Source organism: Marmota marmota, unplaced genomic scaffold (assembly GCF_001458135.2).
Source record: "Marmota marmota marmota unplaced genomic scaffold, marMar, whole genome shotgun sequence".
NCBI classification, from domain to species: domain Eukaryota; kingdom Metazoa; phylum Chordata; class Mammalia; order Rodentia; family Sciuridae; genus Marmota; species Marmota marmota.
In genome coordinates, this window is record NW_026000093.1 from 12972824 (window position 1) to 12994564 (window position 21741).

Consider the following 21741-nt stretch of genomic DNA (forward strand, 5'->3'; position numbering starts at 1 on the left):
TATGCTAAACCTTCTAATGACTGAGTAAAATGGTATTGTGCCTTGGGGCACATTTGATGAACTACAGTTGTACTTTTCAAAGCCTAAGAGGCATATGCATAAAGAAGTATATTGTCTAGAGTAGAATTATGTTTGGCCTTTATGTTCGACTTTAAAAGATTATAAAAATTGATCACAAAGATATTAATGTTTACTATTGAAAATAATTACTTTAAACAACTTACTTCCTGAAAAATTTTTCTTGGTATAAAATCATCTCCAAATAAATGTTTGATTTATATGATAAATTTTTTATCCTATAACTTAATACTTCATACCTCCTCTTTATATTCAGTTCACTATTATTTGTATCAATAATGCTGAATAAGTCCTTCATAACATGTATTTGTTGAGCTTTAACTTTTTACTTCAACTCCTGTGTAATCCATCTAGTTTCTCATCCATGATTTTTCAGCATAGTTGAGGCTATTAAGATTTGGGGCTTAGGGCTGGAATTATGGCTCAGTGGTAGAGCGTTTGCCTAGCATGTGTGAGGCACTGGGTTCAATTCTCAGCACCACATATAAATAAAAATAAAGATTTGGAGCTTAAAAAAATAAAAGAATATAAAGAGACAAAATAAGAAATTAATATTTGTTCTTATATATGAGAATACTGTATTTAAAAACTACAACCATCTGAAATATTCTCTAGTCTCAAGGAAGTTAATTTGATATGCTACTGATGTCAGAATTACACATGAATGCCACTTTTTAGGGGGTATATTTTCAAGCTTCCTAACTAATCTTAATATTTAAAATAAACATTATATCGCTTAAAACTAAGGAAGTATGAGCTATTGAAATGACAATTCATTTAGACAAACATTAACAGTATGGACTTCTAATTCTCTCAAGATCTAAAAATAAAAATAATTTATTACCATGTGCTTTACCTATTTCACTAAAGAGCATAACTAAAACAAAAGCTGTATTTTTTTAATTATTTTATTTTTTACTTATTCACATGCGGTGCTAAGGATCGAACCCAGTGCCTCACACATGCTAGGCGAGTGTTCTGTCACTGAGCTACAACCCCAGCCCCACAAAACCTATATTGAATAAGAAAATTTGGAACACCAGTTGCAGTTATATAGATATTTTTTTTTTACTTTCACAAGACCTTTTTATAGTGGCATTAGTCCATTCTTATGGACAACCTTCATGACCAAAACACCTCCCCAAGAGTCTGCACCCCCAGTACTGTCACATTGAGAATAACATTTTGGGGGCAGTACTGGAGATTGAACTCAGGGGCACTCAACCACTGAGCCACCTCTCCAGCCCTATTTTGTATTTTCTTTAGAGACTGGGTCTCACTGAGTTGCTTAGTGCCTTGCTTTTGCTGAGGCTGGCTTTGAACTCTCCATCCTTCTGCCTCAGCCTCTTAAACTGCTGGGATTACAGGCATATGCCACCGTGCCCAGCTGGGAATAATATTTTTTAGATTATATTTTCTAATTTTCAGGATCCTCCTAGAGTTCTAGGGGCATCCTCAATAACACTATTCATTCATTAGTATCACACTATAAAGGTATTATATTTCCATCAGATTTTTGATTTTCAACTTATTTTGATATTTCAACTTATTTCAACTTTTGATTTTTAACTTATTTTCAACCTAGAGACCTGGCCTCTCGTCTTCACCCTAAAAAAACACTTCTTCCTTTCCTTCCATCCTCACTTCTAAACCCTAGTTAGGGTTCACTCTATTGGTTTCCTTCACAGAATTTATCACAACAGGAAATTATCTTGTTCACTGTTTACTTGTCTACTGACTCACCTTTCTAGAATATAAGCTCCATGGAGTCAGGGACTTGATCTCACCCACTAGCACTTAGCACCTTGAATAGTGGCACATCATAGGCACTTGATAGAAAAGTTCAGCCAAGAAACTCAATTTTCTTTTGTTTTTGTTGTTTTCGTTTTTGGTTGTTGGTGGTTTTGTTTTGTTTTGTTTTGTTTTGTTTTGTGTGTGTGTGTGTGTGTGTGTGTGTGTTGCCCGGGATTGAACACAGGGCTTTGTGCATGTAAGTCAAGCACTCTACCAATTGAGCTATATCCCCAGCTCAATTTGCTTTTAAGAATTAACGATATAATGTTTTTAGTAAGGACAAAATTAAATGTGTTCATGTATTTTTTATGGGAACATGAATTTTGCCACACAGTAAGATCATATAAAATGAATACCTTTTCCCAAATTTTCTTAACAGGTTTAAAACAGGAGTTTAAAAAAATCATTTTTTCAATGAAAGGTTGTTATTGTGGAAATATGCAAAAAGCCATACACTGATTTTAAAAAAAGCACCAGTAATCTTCAAAAATGAACATGAAATAATTATAATGCACCAGTTAAAAAAAATAAGCAAGAAGGGGAAACTTTTTTAAAATAAGCAGATAGGTGCCCCCAAAATGAAGCAATTAAGTACAAGTATAAATATGTTTTCATTTATTTTAACAAATTATTTTAAAAGACATGAGGATAGAGTATATGACATTATTGAGTTTCACTCTTTGCCTCAATCCATCACCAACTAATTAAACTTTTGCTGAACTTATTATTGGCCTGATAAATTTAAGCAAAGTCTTGGATCTCTAGTAGAAGACAGAAAGGTTCTTTACCTCTAGTATAAAACATCTTTTTTTCCCCTTAATTCTTAAAATATAAGCAAGGAACTGTTTCCGAAACTGAACCTACACTTTTTGTTTTAACCTAAATTTTTTCTATAATTAGAAGTTCCTTTCTTGTAAATTCTTCATAAAACACTTAGCTGTTAGTTTATTGACATTAAATATTTCAGAAATAAAGATGAAACAAAGATTAGAATGCCATTGTAAATTTTTACAACATATTTTTCAGAAAATATCTTTTTTACTATAACTGTATAATATAAATGTGTTTTTAATGAAACTGACTTTCAGTTGAGATCATTTAATTTACAGCCACATTTCACATTATATTTATGCAGTTTGACCTTCTAGTGGAAATGCATGTTAATATTTAAAAGTGGACTGTATTAAACATAATAGATTTTTAAAAAACAGAACCCAAGAAAATCTTTTTTAATATTTATTTTTTATTTGTAGTTGAACAAAATACTTTTATTTTATTTATTTTTACGTGGTGCTGAGGATCGATCGAACCCAGGGCCTCATACCTGCTAGGTGAGCACTCTACCACTGAGCCACAACCCCAGCCTTCTTATCATTCTTAAGTAGTGATGAGGACAGTGGTGAAATAATTAGTTTTGAAAGTTGTTTCTGACACTAAGTGGACTTGATTTGGTGACTGAATGTGGGAATGCTAGTATGTGAGACAGTGTTGGAGGTGGCTCTCTGTACTTTGTTGTTTGGGTTTTTTTTTTTTTTTTTAAGCTGTAGATGGACACATACCTTTATTTTATTTATTTTTATGCAGTGCTGAGGATTGAACCCAGTGCCCCACACATGCTAGGCAAGTGCTCTGCCACTGAGCTACAACCACAGTCCCTTGTTTTGCCAGGGTGTGGGGGGGAGTACCAAAGATTGAACCCAGGGGGGCACTTAACCACTGAGCCTCAGCTCTTTTTATTTTATATTTTGATACAGGGTCTCACCAAGTTGCTTAGGGCCTCACTAAGTTGCTGAGGCTGGCCTCAAACTTAGAATCCTCCTGCCTCTGCTGGGATTACAGGCATATATGATGGCAGCCAGCTTTTCTGATTCTACTTTGTGTAGTAGGATGGACTGTGGACAAGCCAAACTAGAAGAAGCCTATTAGATTTGTGCAGGATAGAAATGATATCAGTTTTGAGTTTTCAATGCCTCTAGGATATTCATATTCAGGTGGATTGAATGACTAGAAGCCTGTTTGATGTTTAGGTCCAAAAATCAAAGAAATACTATAGATTGCTTTACATATAACCTATAGAGCAATGATTTATATTTATAGAATTTGTTATATAATAAATGACAAATCAGTTACTAAGTTTTTAATCACATTATTGGGGCTCATATTTTGTGCATCATGGCATTAGAAGGCTCCTAATAGCTTCTAGAGAAACTCTCAAAAACATGATCATATACAGGTTACAGAAATAAGGAGTGGAAACTGACCCACCCAGAAGTAAAAGGAATTTGTATTGTTTCTACAGCTTCCAGTTTCTACATACAGATATATGTTCACAAAGAAACCTTTTGTTCCCCTTCCTATAGTCACTTTAGTTTCTCTCCTTTGAGCTTCCATTCAGATTTTTCTATGAAAATGGAAATTATGACCCAAATTTCTGAATAATAAATCTTCTCTCCTTAAGGGAATTGTCCATCTTCCAGTATTGCTGTGTAACAAGCACCCCAAAACTTAGTGGATTAAAACAACACACATTTATTATTGCAGAATATTATGGGCCAGGTATCTGGATCCTCATCTTCAGGGTCTCTAACAAGGCTACAATCAAGCATTGGCTAGAGATGAGGCATCATCTGAAAACAATTGGTAGAAGAACCAACCTTCCAGCTCTAACAGGGATTTTTGGTATTTAGTTTCTTAATGAACTAATGCCTCCATTTCTCACTAGCTATTGGCTGGAGAGTACCCTCAGATCCTTGCCACACGGACATTCTCAATTACTGCTTGCCTAATCAAAGCAACTGAGTCTGCTGTTATGACCTAATCATGGAAATGACATCCCATAAATTTTATTTTATTTTATTCATTTTATTGGCCAGAACAAATCATTTGTTCCACACTGTGGCAGAAAGGACCATACAAGGGCTTAGATACCAAATAAATGTTAATTTTTCTGTGTGGAGTTATGTGATGATATACATGACTGAACCCTTTAATTTCTTGATTTCTCAATGAAAGGTAACATATCATTAAAGTGTTTGCTTGGTACTTTATGTAGTACTATGCAGTATTATACTCAGGAAATATACAGTGACTAACAAATATGGAACAACATGAAATGTAAAGTATATTTTTGTCTAAAGTTACTTGGAAACTCTAGTTGAGGCTTTCAAAATGTGCTTTTTTAACCATCATTCTTTCAAAAGTGTATTTTAAAATGATTCTCAAGACTTCACAATGGTTTTTTGCAAATATAAATTTCCCAACATCTGTCAAAGTATAAATCTTAAGGGTATTTTACACTGAACTTACAAATGTGGTAATGAACACAAGTATTTCTTGTAGTCTGCCAAATTTCTGCCACATTGGAAAATATACAGATGATTCTTGAACACAGTGTGCCACTAGACAGGAATTATATTTCACATCTTATGACAGAATACTTTCTCTTGTTGCATTAAAAAATTAATTAGTAATTCAAACCATTTTAAACACCAGCAATCACAGTGATTTTTAACTCCATGAAGAACAGGATTCAAAATGAACTTTGAAAATGTAATTTTATCATTTTTTAAAAGCCTAATTGCAAAAACAAAAAGAAAAAAAATTCCTAATCCCACCACCAGGAAATAACCACTTGTAAATATTTGGGTGTATATCTACATATCTATATGTAAATCTATTATCTATTTATCTATCTCTTCTTTTAGACATTTGAAAGTATATTGGGCTGGGGCTGTAGCTCAGTGGTAAAGCATTTGCCTCGCTCGTGTGAGGCACTGGATTCGATCCTCAGCACCACATAAAAAATAAATAAAGATACTGTGTGTTCATTTACAACTAAATATATATATATTTTTTAAAAGAAAGTATATATAACTGGGAGTGGCGGTGCATACCTGTAGTCCTAGCTACTCAGGAGGCACAGGCAAAAGGATCATTTGAGCCCACAAGTTTGAGATTAGCCAGAACAACATAGTTAGACACAATCTCTAAAAAATACTAGTAAAAATAAAAATGTTAGTGTTTACAATTTTACCACATATGAGATCATACTCCTTTTTTATAATGGCATATGAAAATTTTCCAAAAAGATTTTCAGATCCTGCTCTTCATGGAACTAAAAATCACTTTGTGACTGCTGATGTTTAAAATGGTTTGAAATACTAATTAAAATTTTTAATGCAACAAGTAAAGTTTAAGAGAAAGTATTTTCTCCAGCCACAAAAAAATGAAATTATGTCATTTTCAGGAAAATGAATGAAACTAGAGAGCATTATATAAGTGAAATAAGTCACAATCATAAGGTCAAGGGTCATATGTTTTATCTGACATACAGAAGCTAGAGAGAAAAGGGGAAAGAAAGGTGAGGGTGAATTTCATGAAAAACAGAGATCAGTTGAGGAAAGGGACTAAGGGGTGGGAGAGGGGAAGTGCTGGGAAGTGATATTGGCCAAATTATATTGTTATATTGTGTGCATGTACAAATATGTAACAACAAATCCTATCATTATAGACAACTATCATGCACACCTGTGGAAAAAGGGGAGGAAAATATTCTCTCAGTACAATGGGAGAAACTGATATTCAAGGTTTCTATCAATGTAATGTTAGCAGCTAATTACTCATTTAAGAGCAATGGGCCAGCCTGCATGCATTATTAAAAGTGTTACACCAGGAATGGCCTACAAAATAGATAGGAGGAATTTCTGATTTATATCCTAGTGTTTTAACCATATTATTCTGATCACTCTTACTTTTCATCCTTCTGTAGCTTTTTATTGTTAGTAACCCCCTGAATATACTCTTTGAACTCTTTGCCCTGTATCTGGATCTGAATTACCAGATTTTGAATTACTATTATTTGTTCTAAGAACAAATATTACTACTGATAAATCTTTCTTTGCCATCTTTACCAGCTTTTCTTCCCTCTTCCATCCCAACTAGTTGGCTTAGCTATTGACCCACTATTTCTCTTTCCTTACTTTCTCCCTCACTACCACTTATGGCTTCATGGTTTCAATAATTAGTTTTTTACTGGAGACTATAAATACCTCTGTCATCTCACATTCAAGGTATATAAACCAAACTTATCCATTTCCCCTCAAATTTATTGCAACCTCTCCTCTTTCTCCAGTATTAATCCTTCATCCTACATAACACCTGGGAATTTTATTCTTCTCTCTTTTTATCCAATTGCTATTAAATCATATTTCAAGAAATCTCCTAAATTTGTTCATTATTTTCTACTTATATTTGTCTTCATTCCATTTGGGCCAAGATTACCTCACAAATGGACTTTACCAACAATGTATGGAATGAAGTTTGGGTTTCGTTGCCCTGATCCCCAACCCCTTCTTAGGCTATTCCTATTGTAAAGATCAGTGACATATAATGAAAAGAGAACAGGATTTGAAATCAGGAGCCCAAGAATAAGTTTCCTCTCTGCCACCCCAAGTATGACCTTAAGCACATTTCTTTCCTCTTTCTAAGCCCATTAGTTTCCTTATCTGCAAGATGGCAATTGGACTGCCTTTATGGGCTCTAAGCTGCCTTGCAACTTTAACAGATCCACACTTGACTCTTCTTTGCTCAAGGAATGTCAATGACAACCTTGTACTCTCAGAACACAGCGGGTACTCTCAGGTATGCTGTGTCCTTTACATCCAGATTGTTTCACTGTATCTCCATTAAGCCTGTCTTTTTCCACTGTAAATATCTGTTCTTTGTACTACTATTCTTCCTTTCTTTCATTTATAAATTATTCATTTTACAAACATTTATGAAGTGACTTCTCAATATACAAGGCACTTTCCTGGTTCCTGGGAATAGCAAGGTAAAAGATATAATCCTTGTCCTCAAATAATGTATCACCTTATTGGAGTCTGGATAAGTAACAACATATAGTGAAGTGGTAAGTGCTATTCTAAAGAACTGAATACATCCCAGCTATGCTGGGGGCAGAAAATAACATCACTTAACAAAGATGGAGTCTGCAGGAATTCTTCAGAAAAGATACACTTATACTCCATCCTCTTAAAAGGTAAAAATAATGAAAGAGAGAATAAAGTATCTTCTAGTGCTACTCTGCGGGTAGGATTAGGGAGGGAAAATCTTTTTAGAACAGTGAACATTGGAGAATTCTGGAGAGTAGGAGTCAAGTGGCAAACTATGAGGGGAGACATGATGAATACCCATGAATGTCACCCTGAGTTTGGGTTTTATCCGAGAAAGGGTGAAGTATTGGCTTGATGCAGATAATTCCTTTTCTGATCTGTTACTGGGACAAGAGGGTTATTGTGCACAACAGTCAAATCTGATGGTCCAGTGGGAAATGGTGACCTAACAAAAATTGTCCCGTCTGCTGCGGATAAAACCGATGCCTCATGGCCAGTTCAATCAACTGATCTCCATCCGGAGACTGTCCAGTGGGCAATATCAACCATGGGCCCCACGTCATAATCAACAGCACCTGCGCCAGGCCACAGGGGGCCCTTCCCGCAACCTCGCGATACTTCCCTCGAGCAGCGGGCGGAACGGGAGCGTCGGGTCGCCCGGCAACTGCGCCAAGGCTGCCGAGGAGCCGGAGGCCGGCGAAACTTACCAAACCAGAGGTACTGACTAGACTCGTCTAGCGAGCGGTGAGGTGACCTCCGGGAAGAAGCGTGGAGACGGGGGAATCCCTAGAGCCACGTTTCACAACCTTGCCTGCCAGTAAGACTCTCTAGGACGATTGTTAGAATGCAGGTCCCTGAGCCCTGTCTCTAGAATTTCCAGAAAAACGGGAAGTCTGTATTTTAACGAATGCCTGGGATCAGGGAAGAATGGGAAACGGCTCCCGGGGAAGGAAACGCTGGAAGCGGGGGCCGCCGGGCTGAGCGAGCGGTGTCTGGGGCGCGCCTGAGTTCCGAAGGGTTTTGGAAGCTCGAGGGCTGAGGCCACCGAGCCTGGGACCCGCTAAGTGGGAATGTAGGGGGAAACTAAATCGGGAAACAGCCCATCTCCTCGTGCCTGTGGAAGTCCCGGGGGATGAAAGTCGAGGGGTCCCTTTAGTGACTCCCAGAGCGCCTGTAGGTAACTGTAAGCTGTTCCCGCTGGAACCTGGAGAGAGATCCTAGCCAGCGGAGCCCGAGATGACATGTCTAGTGGGAGGAAATACAGAAAAGACGTTTCTCAAACTTTAGAAAACAATGAATCTCATTTAAAAGAAAAGCAAGGAAACCTCAAAAGTGTTGATGGAATTGTTTTTATTATTATGTTCTAAAATGTATCCAAATCCACACTATTGGAGTCAGTTGAAACTGCTGATAGTTTATGATTTCTCTAAATAAGGAAACTACAGTACCAATAAAGTTTAAAGTTTTATTTTAACAAAATGAATGAAGGTGTTTTGTGCACTGCTACAATGCAGGTTCTTTTGAGTTAAAAGTCTCCTATTCTTGAGTATTTAGTTCTCTCACTTTCACATTCAACTCCTGGAAATTTGTTTGGCTGTGTCTTTTTGTTGTTGTTTTAACAAGTTTAATATTGGGTCTATTGGTTTTCCTTTGATTTAATAAATACTTAATTTAAGTTTGCCTCTTTCCACTTTTAATTATCTGAAATACTTAAAACTTTTCTTCCACACAAACACCAATATAGAGACAGAATTCCTCTATAGTGACAGAGTTAAGATTAGGCCAACCTAAAATATGCTGCTCTGGCATATTGACTATTTTGAGTTAAAGGCCTTAAGGAACAACAGGTGCAACATTACCCACTTTTGTGCTTGCCTACCATGCGTGAGACACTGGGTTCAATCCCTGGACCATATAAAAATAAACAAAATAAAGGTATTGTGCCCATCTAAAACTGAAAAAATATTTTGTTTTGTTTCTTAAAAGCAAGAAATGCAATTTCCATTTGAAAAAGTCCTTCCCTATCCTAGAAAATTATCATTCTTACCATCAAGGATGGGAAGTTGAGGTCCAGGAAAATCCATACAAACTTTTAGACTAACCCTTAATTTCCTAGCCTCCACTTCATCAGTCAGCTACCTTAGCCAAATCCCCTTTGCCTTCTCACATTTTTCACAATTTCCTACTCTAATTCAGTATATGAGTGTTCAGCTCTATGTCTTTGAGTCTTCATTTCCATAAAGATTCCCATTCCACTTAAAACTTATATTAAATTTATATACTTTTCTGACAACAAATTTAAAATATAGGCAGAAAGGTTTACTTCTTATAAAAATTTTTCTATGTCTTATGTCAATTTAGTTCTCAAGTCCAACCAGAAAAAAAATATTCCAAGAGGATATAGATAAAAGTTTGCCTGTCTTGCATGAGGATAGGCATTTATGAGGATTTAGATCCAAATTTATTTTAGCCCAGGTTAGAAAACAGCCTTAAGTGAAAACTTGTGATAGCACTTTTCTTGGGTTGCAATCCCAGGGAAGTACAGTGAAGGAAAAAAAAAATGAACTGGACAGAGATGGAAAAAGAGTAAATATAAGAAAGTGTGACTCAGAAGTCTATCACGTTTTTCAAAGGGATCTTCTGAAATGAATGCCTCTCACAAAAGTCTATGAGGGAATGGAGAATGAATCAGTTGTGACATCTGTCTCCCTTTGAACAAAGTTATCCCCACAGGGATCACTTCTTTCATATCACAGGGTTGCTGTGACACCTGTATAGCAATCTCCTTCAGTTATCAGGGGGAGGCCCTAGGGTGGATAACCTCTTTTAAATGTGCATTTTCACTGGGCTCACCTGAAATCCCAGTCACTCAGGAGGCTGAAACAGGAGGATCACAAGTTCCAGGCCAGCAACCTGGGATCCTCAGTAACTTGAGCAAGACTGTGTCTCAAAATAAAAATAAAAAGGAGATGTAGCTCAGTAGTAGAGTGTCCCTGGGTTTAATCCCTACTACAAAAATAAATAAATAAATACATACATAAATAAATAAGATGCATTTTACCTCAGTTACTAGTGTAAAAAGGACAGTTGAAATTTCCATTTAAAAAAAAGTTCTAAGATTTAAGCCTTTTATAAGTATGGGCCAACAAAATCATAAAAGGATATTACAAATTGAAAACATCTATATGAAAAATCAAATATTGTGGAATCAGCTAAGGGTAGAAAATTCTAATTTTAAATATATTTATGTATATTTATATTAGAAGATAGACTGAAAATTAAAGCAAGCATCTACATTTAGACCTTGGAAAAACAAAATAAACCTGAAAGTATGAGGAAAGAAAATTCAAAAACAGAAAAACAAAGTAATAAAATTGAAGCAGAGATACAAATAGAGGTGATCAACAAAGCTAAAATTGATCTCCTTTGAATGTGCTCACAAAGTGGACAACCTGGAAAGACTGGGCCAGGATCGTAGCTCAGTGGTAGAGTGCTTGCCTACCATGCGTGAGACACTGGGTTCAATCCCTGGACCATATAAAAATAAACAAAATAAAGGTATTGTGCCCATCTAAAACTGAAAAAATATTTTTAAAAAACTGGAAAGACTAATCAGGGGGAAAATGGAGAAAAATCAAATTAGGAATGAGAAGGGGAACTATCAAAGCAGTAGCAAAGACTAGAATACTAAAATAGAACTTTCTGACAACAAATTTAAAATATAGGAGAAAGGTTAATTTGCTTATAAAATATAAAAAATTTACCAAAATGGATTCCAGAAAAAAACAGAAAACCTGAAGAGACCTATATTCATTAAAGAAATCAAAACAGTAGTTAAACATTAATCTCCCCAAGACCATTGCTCTCCAAATGAGAATTCACCAGGCCCAATTAGTTTTACAGGAGATTTTCCTATAGTCAAGGAAGAAAAAGGAATGTTCACCCACTGATTTTAGTTAGCTTTGATTCGAAACCCAGCCATGAAAATATAAGAAAAAAAATTTACCGGCCAAATTCCCTAAAGAAACATAGGTAAAATAGATCCTAAATAAAATATTAGAAAACTCAATTCATTTAGATTCAGTGTATCTAGTATATGCTATTCTGTGTGGTCTATCCCTAGAATGTAAAACATTTTAACATTAAAAAGTCTATTAATGTATTTCATCACATATTCTAATACATGTGCATACACACACACACACACACACACACACACACACACAAAACAGTCAACATCCGTTCAAGAATTTTTTGGTTTTTCTTTATTGGTGCTTGGGATTGAACCCAGAGCTGCACACACATACTAAATAGGTACTCTACCACTGAGGTAAACCCCCAGCTCCCAAATAGTGATTTTAAAAGAAATGATTATAAACTGTGAGTAGAAAAGAAATTTCTTAACCTGAGAATGGCTGGCTACTAAAAAAAAAAAAACACCTCACAGCAAACATAGTATACTTAGTGGTAAAAGTTGTAAATACTTCCTTTGAGTTCAGCAATAAGACAAGTGCACACACTTTTTTTCTTTCCACATTTTTTTATTGGTGCATTACAGTTGTATGTAAAGACAGGTTATTTGTTTCACATTTGTACATGCACACAACATAACAATATAATTTGGTCAATATCACCCCCCAGTACTTCCATCTGCACCTCTCACCCCCAGTCTGTTTCCTCTACTGATTTCCTTTTGATTTTCATGAGATCCCTGCCTATGCACCCCCCACCTTTCTTTTCCTTTTTCCTCTGTAGCTTCCACATGTGAGAGAAAACACTCTCACTCTTGATCTTCTGAGTTTATAGCTTATTTTGCTTACCATAATGGCCTCAAATTCTATCCATTTTCCTGCAGTAACATAATTTCATTTTCTTTTTTTTTTTTTTTTTTTTTTTTGCAGGGGGAGGTGTATGCTGGGGATTGAACTCAGGGACACTCAACTACTGAGCCACATCCCCAGCCCTATTTTGTATTTTCTTTAAAGACAGGGTCTCACTGAGTTGCTTAGCGCCTCGCTGTTTCTGAGGCTGGCTTTGAACCTGCTATCCTCTTCTGTCAGCCTCCCAAAATGTTGGGATTACAGGTGTGCACCACCATGCCTGGCTCATTTTTCTTAATGGCTGAATAAAACTCCATTGTGTGTGTGTGTGTGTATGTGTGTGTGTGTGTTTTATATATCTTCCATTTTCTTTATCCATTCATCTGTTGATGGAAATTTAGGCTGGTTCCATAGTTTGGGTATTGTGAACTGTGCTGCTAAAAACATGGAGATATATATATATATATATATATATATATATATATCACTATAGTATGATGACTTTCTTTTTTTTCTTTTTTGGTACCGGGGATTAAACCCAGGGATGCTTAATCATGGAGCCACATCCCTAACCCTTTTTATTTTTTATTTGAAGACAGGATCTCACTATGTTGCTCAGAACTTTGCTTTGTAGCTGAGGCAGACTTTGAACTTTTGATCCTCCTTGCCTTAGTCTCCTGAGTCTCTGGAATTAGAGGCCTTGCACCATTGTGCACGGCTATGTCATTCTTTTAAAATCAAGGAAGGAGTTACTAAGTAAAACACAAAAAGCACAAAACATGAGCCAAAAGGAAAATGATGCACTTGGCTAATGTTCAAAAACAGAAAAAAGTTTCTAGTTTTTCGAAAATACCATTAAAAAAAGAATTCAAAGAAAAAGAGAGTGATGGAGCAGATAGACTAGCCATGGTCTGGAAAAAGATACTTGCAACAGATATAATCAATGAAAGGAAGATTAGTATCAGATAGAAATGTGTTTGTTCTAAAAATTACTTATAAAAACAAAAATAGCAAAACTGGGTGAAATATAAGAAATGGCAGTTATATCCATTGGCTTGAAAAAGTTTGTGTAAGTGATGATCTGGTTATGAAGAACTTCTCTTGGTATGATTCACCCATAGAGAATAAAAACCTTGATCCTTTAGAGAAACTATAGTAAAATTCAATATAAAGTCAGTCTTCTCCAGTAAACTCAATCTAGCACTTACTGTTAGGTCAACTATTTTAGTTAGCTTTGATACAAAAACCCAACCATGAAAGTTTAAAAAAAAATTAATAGCCAAATTCCCTAAAGAAGCATAGGTAAAATAGATCCTAAATGAAATATTAGCAAACTTAATACATTTAGATCCAGTGTATCTGGTATATGCCAGTATTCCTTAGGGTAGAGTTGGATCCTCCCATCTCAGAAGTAGATACCATTTTTCTTATTTATTCTTTTGAGACAGGTTCTTGCATATTCAACAGTCTGGCTTCAAACTCCTAAACTCAAGCAATCTTCCTGCCTCAGCCTCTTATATACCTAAGCTATAATATCAAGCTTCTTATTTTGTTTCTTATTTTTTCATTTTGGCTCTGCTGGAGATGGAACCCAGGGCCTCAGGAAGCTTTGAAGAGCCAAGACGCAGCCCCTTATTTTATGAGAAATTTGAAATAACCTGCCTAAGACTGCCTAACCCCAGTGATCAGTGAAGCCAAAATCTGAACCAGCCAATCTGGATTAGAAATACTGCATTATGCTGCCTCTTTCAGGATTATAGTTGTAGTAACAGCAAAATTTCTAGGCTACCTCCATTTTTAAGTGTTTTGTAGCATTATCCTCTATATAACTCAAGATTTTCAATTTATGTGTTCTGATTTTGAAATTTTGAAAATAGATTTACTGTGATTATTATGAGAAAAGGAGCCAGAAGATCTAATGCCATTCTCAACTGCCTCTAGATTGAGTAATTGCAGATAAATTTCTTCCTCTATGACATGAGAACAATAGACAATATTCCTTGAGGTCCTTTTTGACTCCAAAAGAGAATAAATTATCCTTCAAAAGATGCCCACAATAATAATTCAATACTACTCAAGGAGAGGAAAAGATTTAAAAGTAAAAAACAAATGAATACTATGCATTTAATTAATTTTGATATCTTAAATCTAAGTTTATGCTCTTAGAAAATACCTCAATGCTCATAAAAATGTCTATGGACTAACTCATCAAATAGTTTTATATAAGAAAGTTAAAGAAGCCGGACTCAGAAGCAAACAATTGTAATCTCAGCTATTTGGGAGGCTGAGGCAGGAAGATCACATGTTTATGATCAGTCTGGGCAACATATTGAGCCTGTCTCAAAAAAGAAAAACAAAAAAAAAAAACCTAAAAGAGCTAGGAATGTAGCTCAGTGCTGAAGTGCTCCTAGGTTCAATCCTTAGTACTGCAAAAAAAAAAAAAAAAAAAAAAAGACTAAATCAAAATAACCTTTCCTAAATTGCTATGTGATATCATAATATTCCATTTTTCTTTAATTTTTAGAAAGTTGGAAATAAACAATATCTGAACCTGCTTCTGGACATGATATCAAAACAGAGCTATTGCTGAGAGTTTGGTTTATAGAAAAATCATGGTTCGACTGACCTTGGAACTAATTGCCAAAAACAGCAATCTTAAACCCCGAAAAGAAGAAACCGTTGCACAATGCCTGAAGAAATTAACTCATATAAATTTTTCAGACAAAAATATAGATGCAATTGTAAGAACTCTGAAATTATTTCTTATTTTTATATAATTAACAATGTAAAGTTTAGAAATTGGTCTGAGGGCCTATCTAACATATTAACTCTATTATTAATTAAATTTATTAACTGTATTTCTACCAGTAAGCTTTATAGTGTGTTTTCATTTTAATTTCCTCCTTGTGATATCAAACTTATTTTCTATAAAATGTACCATTGTGATTTTCATGAATTGCATGTTAGATATTATTGTTACTGTTCCCCTACAGTACTCTATGGATTTGAAAATAATTTCAGAGATGTTTTTGTATTATTTCAGAGCCTTGGAATATAATATTTTACATATCAAAATGTTACAAAATAACTATGTGACTATGTTCAACTGTGGGGGTAGGGATATAACTCAGTGGTAAAGAGTGTATGTTTAGCATGCCCAGGACCCTCGGTTGGATCCTACGCAACAACCACCCACAAAAAAAGTTCACCTGAATTTTTTTGCACATAATTTAACTGGGTGTGTGTGTGTGTGTGTGTTAGATTAGGTTAGTTTTTTTAAAATATTTTTTAGTTGTAGATGAACACAATGCCTTTATTTTATTTATTTATTTTATGTGGTGCTGAGGATTGAACCCAGTGACTCACACATGCTAGGCAAGCACTCTACCACTGAGCCACAACTGCAGCCCCAAGAGTGGTTTAGTTTTATCAGACAAGAATATGTTTACTTGGATATGTTCTGAAATTACATTTTCTCCATGCTAAGGTAATTCTTTCTTGGCTTTAATTTAGGAAACTGTAAAGGCTGAAATAACTCTTTGGGATCATTTGTATTGGTATCTGTAGACTCTAGTATGTCTTAAAGACTACAGATGAGAGAAAATTTCTCAGAAACATAGAAACTATATGAGGGCAAGGATCATGTCTATTTTACACACATCATTCTAAACCCCTATCCAATATAATACCTGACTCATGTTAAAACCTTTGTCTAATGAATGGCTAAATTAAATACCAAAGCCTCAGGCAAAAACTGTCCGTTAAAAATATTTTGATTGAGTGGGGAAAGCATAGCAAAGCAGTAGATCATTTGCCTAGCATGAAAGGTCCTGAGTTCAATGCCTAATATCGAAAAAGAAAAAAAATGTTTTGTTGTGGTTGTTTTTGTAGATCCACAATCCACTCCTATGTTCTATCATTTATGGTTCCCTGATGATCCTTCTCTTCAAGCCTCCTGTTTCTCTTTTGTTGCTCAGAGCTCTCTACCTTATCATACCATACAAAACTGCTTTCTCCAGAAAGTCCCAAAGAGCCCTTATTAAAGGTCTTTTATCCTCAAAACAGTCTATACATATTTCTCCAGCTTGTATGATCTTTGTCAGGAGGAAAGCCAACTAGTTAAAAGTAATCTAAATGAGAAGAAGTTATAAAATGAGAAGAAGTTATAAACTTAAAAGTTCCCAAAATGTGATGTTAGTGAAGACTGACAAGTTTTTTGAGCCGAATTTCCCTCTCCCTCCTGTAGGGAGAATTACTCTAGGGTAATTCTGCCACCATTCAAGAAATAACAGTCTATTAAAAAAAAAAAAAAAGCCTTTATTTAATTTATTTGTATATGGTGCTGAGGATCGAACCCAGGGCTTTGCATGTGCTAGGTAAGTGCTCTGGTACTGAGTCACAACCCCAGACCCAAGAAATAACAGCCTTTTAAAATTAACTTCAATTTTCTTCTTATCTCAGAAGTAATTGGTGTTTAGCTGGAAGTGGTGCCACGCATATATGATCTTATTCACTTGGGAGGCAAAGGCAGGAAGATTAAAAGTTCAAGGCCAGCCTCAGCAACTTAGTAAGACCCTATCTCAAAACAAACTAAACAGGACTGGGAGTATAGTGCAGTGGTTGAGTGCCTAGCATGCACAAAGCCTGGATTTGATCCCCCAGCACAGAAAAAAAAAAAGTTTTTGTAATAAATATAAATAAGAAGAAGGAATGTAATCCTACCATTTAGAGATATTTATTTTTAATACTTAGGTGATGTCCTTCCAGTTTTTTCTAGACATGTAGTAATATATTTTTCCAAAACTGGGTCATAAATACATTTAATTATGTATTATTAAATCTTTAAGATATTACTATAGAAATAATAAGAGTATTTAATGGTTTTACAATAGCATTATTATATTTTTAATGAATCCATTATTCTTGAATATTGAATGACTTCTGATTTTCAGTATTATAAGCTGTTTACTTCCAAACATACAGAAAGAGTAAGCCTGGCTTTATTTTACTTATTTATTTTTAATTTATTTTTTAGTTGTAGTTGGACACAATATCTTTATTTATTTATTTTTATGTGGTGCTGAGGATTGAACCCAGGGCCCCGCACTTGCTAGGCGATCACTATACCACTGAGCCACAACCCCAGCCCCAAGCCTGGCTTTATAATGTTGGAAAAATAATTTGTTCAATGCTTCTACCTTCAGAGGACCCTAATTGCTTCCAAGGAAAATTGCTCGCACTGGGAAAAATCTTAACAAATACAATTTTACTGATATAATTACAGAATGTTAAATCCTAGAACTTATTTTGTAATCATTCTAGTCTCATTTTGACTGCCAAGAATAGAGAAACATTTTTCTTTCTTTTATATTAGCCCTAGGGAAATTTATAGAATGTTCATATGAAAAACTTTCTGAAAAACAAAATTCCAAGATTTTAGGAAATTAACTGATTGTTGTTTTCCTTTTAGGAAGACCTCTCTTTTTGCAAAAATCTTAGCGTTTTATATTTATATGATAATCGTATTAGTGAAATCACTAACCTGAACTATGCCACAAATCTGACCCATTTATACCTACAAAACAATTGTATTTCATATATAGAGAACCTCAGATCATTAAAGAAACTGGAAAAACTGTAAGTGCTTTTATTTTTTTAATAATGTTAACTGCTTGTCATCCTTACAGTATATATTTTATGCAGGCAGGCATTTCCATTTTCTGCATTAAGTTTCACAAGTAAATTTAATATGTAATTGAATCTGATTCTCACGTATGTTTTGTGGAACAGGCCTCGATTTTTATTTTCTTATATACTATTATTCATATGAAATAAGCTGTTTCACAGGTAATACTCAACAATCTTTGTTTTACTAAGCTTGATAAACCTTTCTTTTTTGGTGGGGTAAGTTGTATTGTGAGCTTATAGGGACACCTAAAACATCCTCATGTGACTTAACTAGTGAAAAAAGTTTCCATGGAGCCCAGATAAGTTCTGTGCCTTTCAGAATCACATCTCAAAAGGTCAAGGTCATAAAATTGATCATGTTCACATATATTTCATTGTAAAAAGGCATTTACTACCTATAAGATCCAAATTCACAAAAAGGAACCAATGGCTTTGTAATGGGGTCAATAAGAGTGGGGTGGTGAATGCTCATTAAAAATGCAGATTACTGTGTTCCAACCTAGATAGCTAGAATTTCTGGGAGTTAAGCCCAAAAATCTTCATTTTTAAACCTACAACCCAGGTGACTCTCTATACCCTAACACATGAAAAGACCTGGTAGATAGTTTACTATGGACTGTTTCAATTCTCACTTTTAGAAAAACTAAAAATGTATTTTTAGACTAATTTAAGTGTAAGAATATAATTTATTGTTATTTAGATAAACCTTTCATAGATTCAATATAAACACAGTATTCTCTGTATATAGTTTTCACACAGTTGAATGATGTCTTACACTTTTATCATGTATAAAGACCATGGCATTCTCAAAGTCTATTTAGAATTATGTCTATGTTTCAGATATCTGGGAGGCAATTACATTGCTGTCATAGAAGGTTTGGAAGGATTGGAAGAACTAAGGGAACTTCATGTTGAGAGTCAGAAGCTTCCCCTTGGAGAAAAGCTTCTATTTGATCCAAGAACTCTTCGTTCTCTGGCAGTAAGGCCATACCTGAATATTTTGACAAAGAATATAGTGGTTAACAAGTTATAATGAAACAGGAACACGGGAGGGAAATTTGGACACTGTACATGCTCTTTCTGTTTGTGTGACTGGTTGTCTGCTTGAGGACTGAAGCTGATTTTCCCACATAATGTCTCAGAATAATAATACTATACATAGTAGTGCCCAACTCTTAGAGTAAATGGATATGAAAAGGTTATGTAAGTTTAGGATATGAAAAGGTTATGTAAGGTTATTTAAGTTCTAATACAGATGTTAATTCATTCATAATTTGGGCCTTGGTGATTCCTGTGGCTTAAAATTTTAAATTTTAGGGAAAAGCCTAAGGAAAAAGGAATGTACAATTATTTGGCAGCTTTTAAACAATGCAGAAAAATTAACTAGTTTCTATCCCATCTCCTCATAATCAGCTGTCAACAACCACCGCTCAACCTCATCTGACCCAATTAGACTGACCACACTGTGGGGATGGCTACTTTTACTGGAAAATACCACTGAACATTTTTGCTAGCTCAATTTTTACATAAATTCAAGCAGATCTGAAATTCTAAATATGAGGCATAATTTTTTTCAGTTTTATTTCAGGTCTTTAAATTTATCAGGAAATATATTTTCTAAAAGTTGGTATGTGTAGATCCTTAGTGGTGGACTCAATCTTGGTAGAGATTTCTGTGCCTCAGAATTAATATGACTTTAATTTAGTGTTGCCATATTGTATATTTATATCCTCATTAATAGCTAATATCATGATTCTTACTAATTAGGTTATTACTATTTCAAGTGGCTTTTGAATATATGGACAGGAAAGAGAAACCACTATAGAAAGGCAAATACAAATATAAAAGCCAGATATTTGTTCATGCTTGGTTATGCTTCCTCTTCAGAAAAACAAAGATAAAAATTATCTCTTCCTATGTAAAGCACAAATCTTAGTGGTATTTAGCACAAAATATAATTTGTTTAAATTGCAATAAGTATTTTTATATTTTTAACATTGTGTTTGGAGGGCATATTTTTCTTTTTTTATTCTTGACTTCTTTATTCTGTATATTAATCTTATTTTATGGAAGAGGAAAATAAGACTTATGGAGAAACTACAGGCAGAACCCAAATTTACATCACATACTAAGTTCTGAAAGTTCCATCTGAAAAAAATACAGCATTAAAACAAAATCTCCATGATTTTTATTTTCTTGCATAAAAAGCAAAACAACCTGATAAATCTTTAAAAACTTCTTAAGAATTAGGATTTCTCATTCCTATGTATAGTATTTAAACTATTTACTAATGCTAATTTAGTTATTTTTCTTATAGAAATCCCTCTCCATACTGAATATCAGCAACAATAATATTGATGACATAAGAGACTTAGAAATCCTGGAGAATCTTAATCACCTCACAGCAGTGGACAACCAAATTATACATATAAAGGTAGTATAAAGAAAAATTAATTTTAAAATATTTACATGAGATGGTAATAGAAAAGTATGTTTTGAAATATAAAATCTATCACTTTTAAAATCTAGTTTGGATCCGTTTTAAAACTATCTTATAAATCTCTACTTTTTAATGCATTTATTTGTATAATTCTGTTCTATTACCTGGTTTTCTTCTCCATATCCAAATTCTTCCATCTTTTACCAATAGAATAAAACTTTCTCTGAGAAGAAATTATATGCTTTTTCCTGTCTGCATCATGTATCCATGAAACTTTTCCTTCTAGACTATATTTCTTGCCCTTAACTTTGATCTCCCAATGAATGAACTTCTAGTAACTGTGACTACACCTGAGCGTTCTCCTGGTTGCTCCTATTTGAAGAAGTATCCTGGGTGTTGAATTTGTTCTAATTTGTACTAGCTATATTTGTGCCATGTTATATCATATTTTTCTCATTCATTCAGTTACTCATTTATTTGAATATGTATTGGGTGCCTACATATGTATCAGGCACTGTACCACAGAGGAAGGAATGATTCAGTTCCAGGCCTCAAGAAACTTACAATAGAAGCCAGCGGCCACCATCTTGGAGAGCTGACATCACCATCCCTGTTTTCGACTGATCGTAGCTCATTCAGCCATAGAACAGGTAATTTCAGGCTGCCATTCGCCTGCAGCTCGCAGACAAATTACTCAGGCTCAGTGCTAATTAACCCGTGGAAACTGCTTCTTGGAGCCTGCTCCTATCAGAACATACACCGAGCACGGAGCGGCCGAATTCCGGCTCCCGGAACTGCTCTGGCCCAGGGCTAAAGAATCCGCGGAAACTGCTTCTTGGTCCGGGTCCTGCTGAATACTGTGGAGGTAAATACCAACTGAGCCTTCATAGGCAGTAGCAACAGGACTGAGACGGGGCTTGTGAGGGCTGGTCAGGACTCACCCGTTACTTTGGTCACCCGGCAAAGGGAATGAAATGCTGCCATTCGCATGGGATACCAACATGGCAGAGATCTGATGTCATCAGAAAGC

At 35.0% G+C, this 21741-nt stretch overlaps 1 protein-coding gene across 3 annotated transcripts in view; it reads left to right on the forward strand.

Annotated features, from left to right (window-relative positions):
• Positions 1-8397: 8397 nt before the first annotated feature.
• Ppp1r42 (protein phosphatase 1 regulatory subunit 42) overlaps positions 8398-21741 on the forward strand; it is a 54987-nt gene continuing 41643 nt past the window's right edge. Inside the window, exons 1-5 of one of the 3 annotated variants that reach the window (XM_048782972.1) lie at positions 8398-8480; positions 15108-15324; positions 18054-18220; positions 19112-19250; positions 20589-20705. In XM_048782972.1, the coding sequence (XP_048638929.1) occupies positions 15196-15324; positions 18054-18220; positions 19112-19250; positions 20589-20705 (552 nt within the window). In that variant the 5' untranslated portion in view covers positions 8398-8480; positions 15108-15195. Of the gene's footprint in view, positions 8581-15107; positions 15325-18053; positions 18221-19111; positions 19251-20588; positions 20706-21741 lie in introns of all 3 variants that reach the window. The other 2 variants (XM_048782973.1, XM_015485746.2) reach the window with 2 other exon arrangements.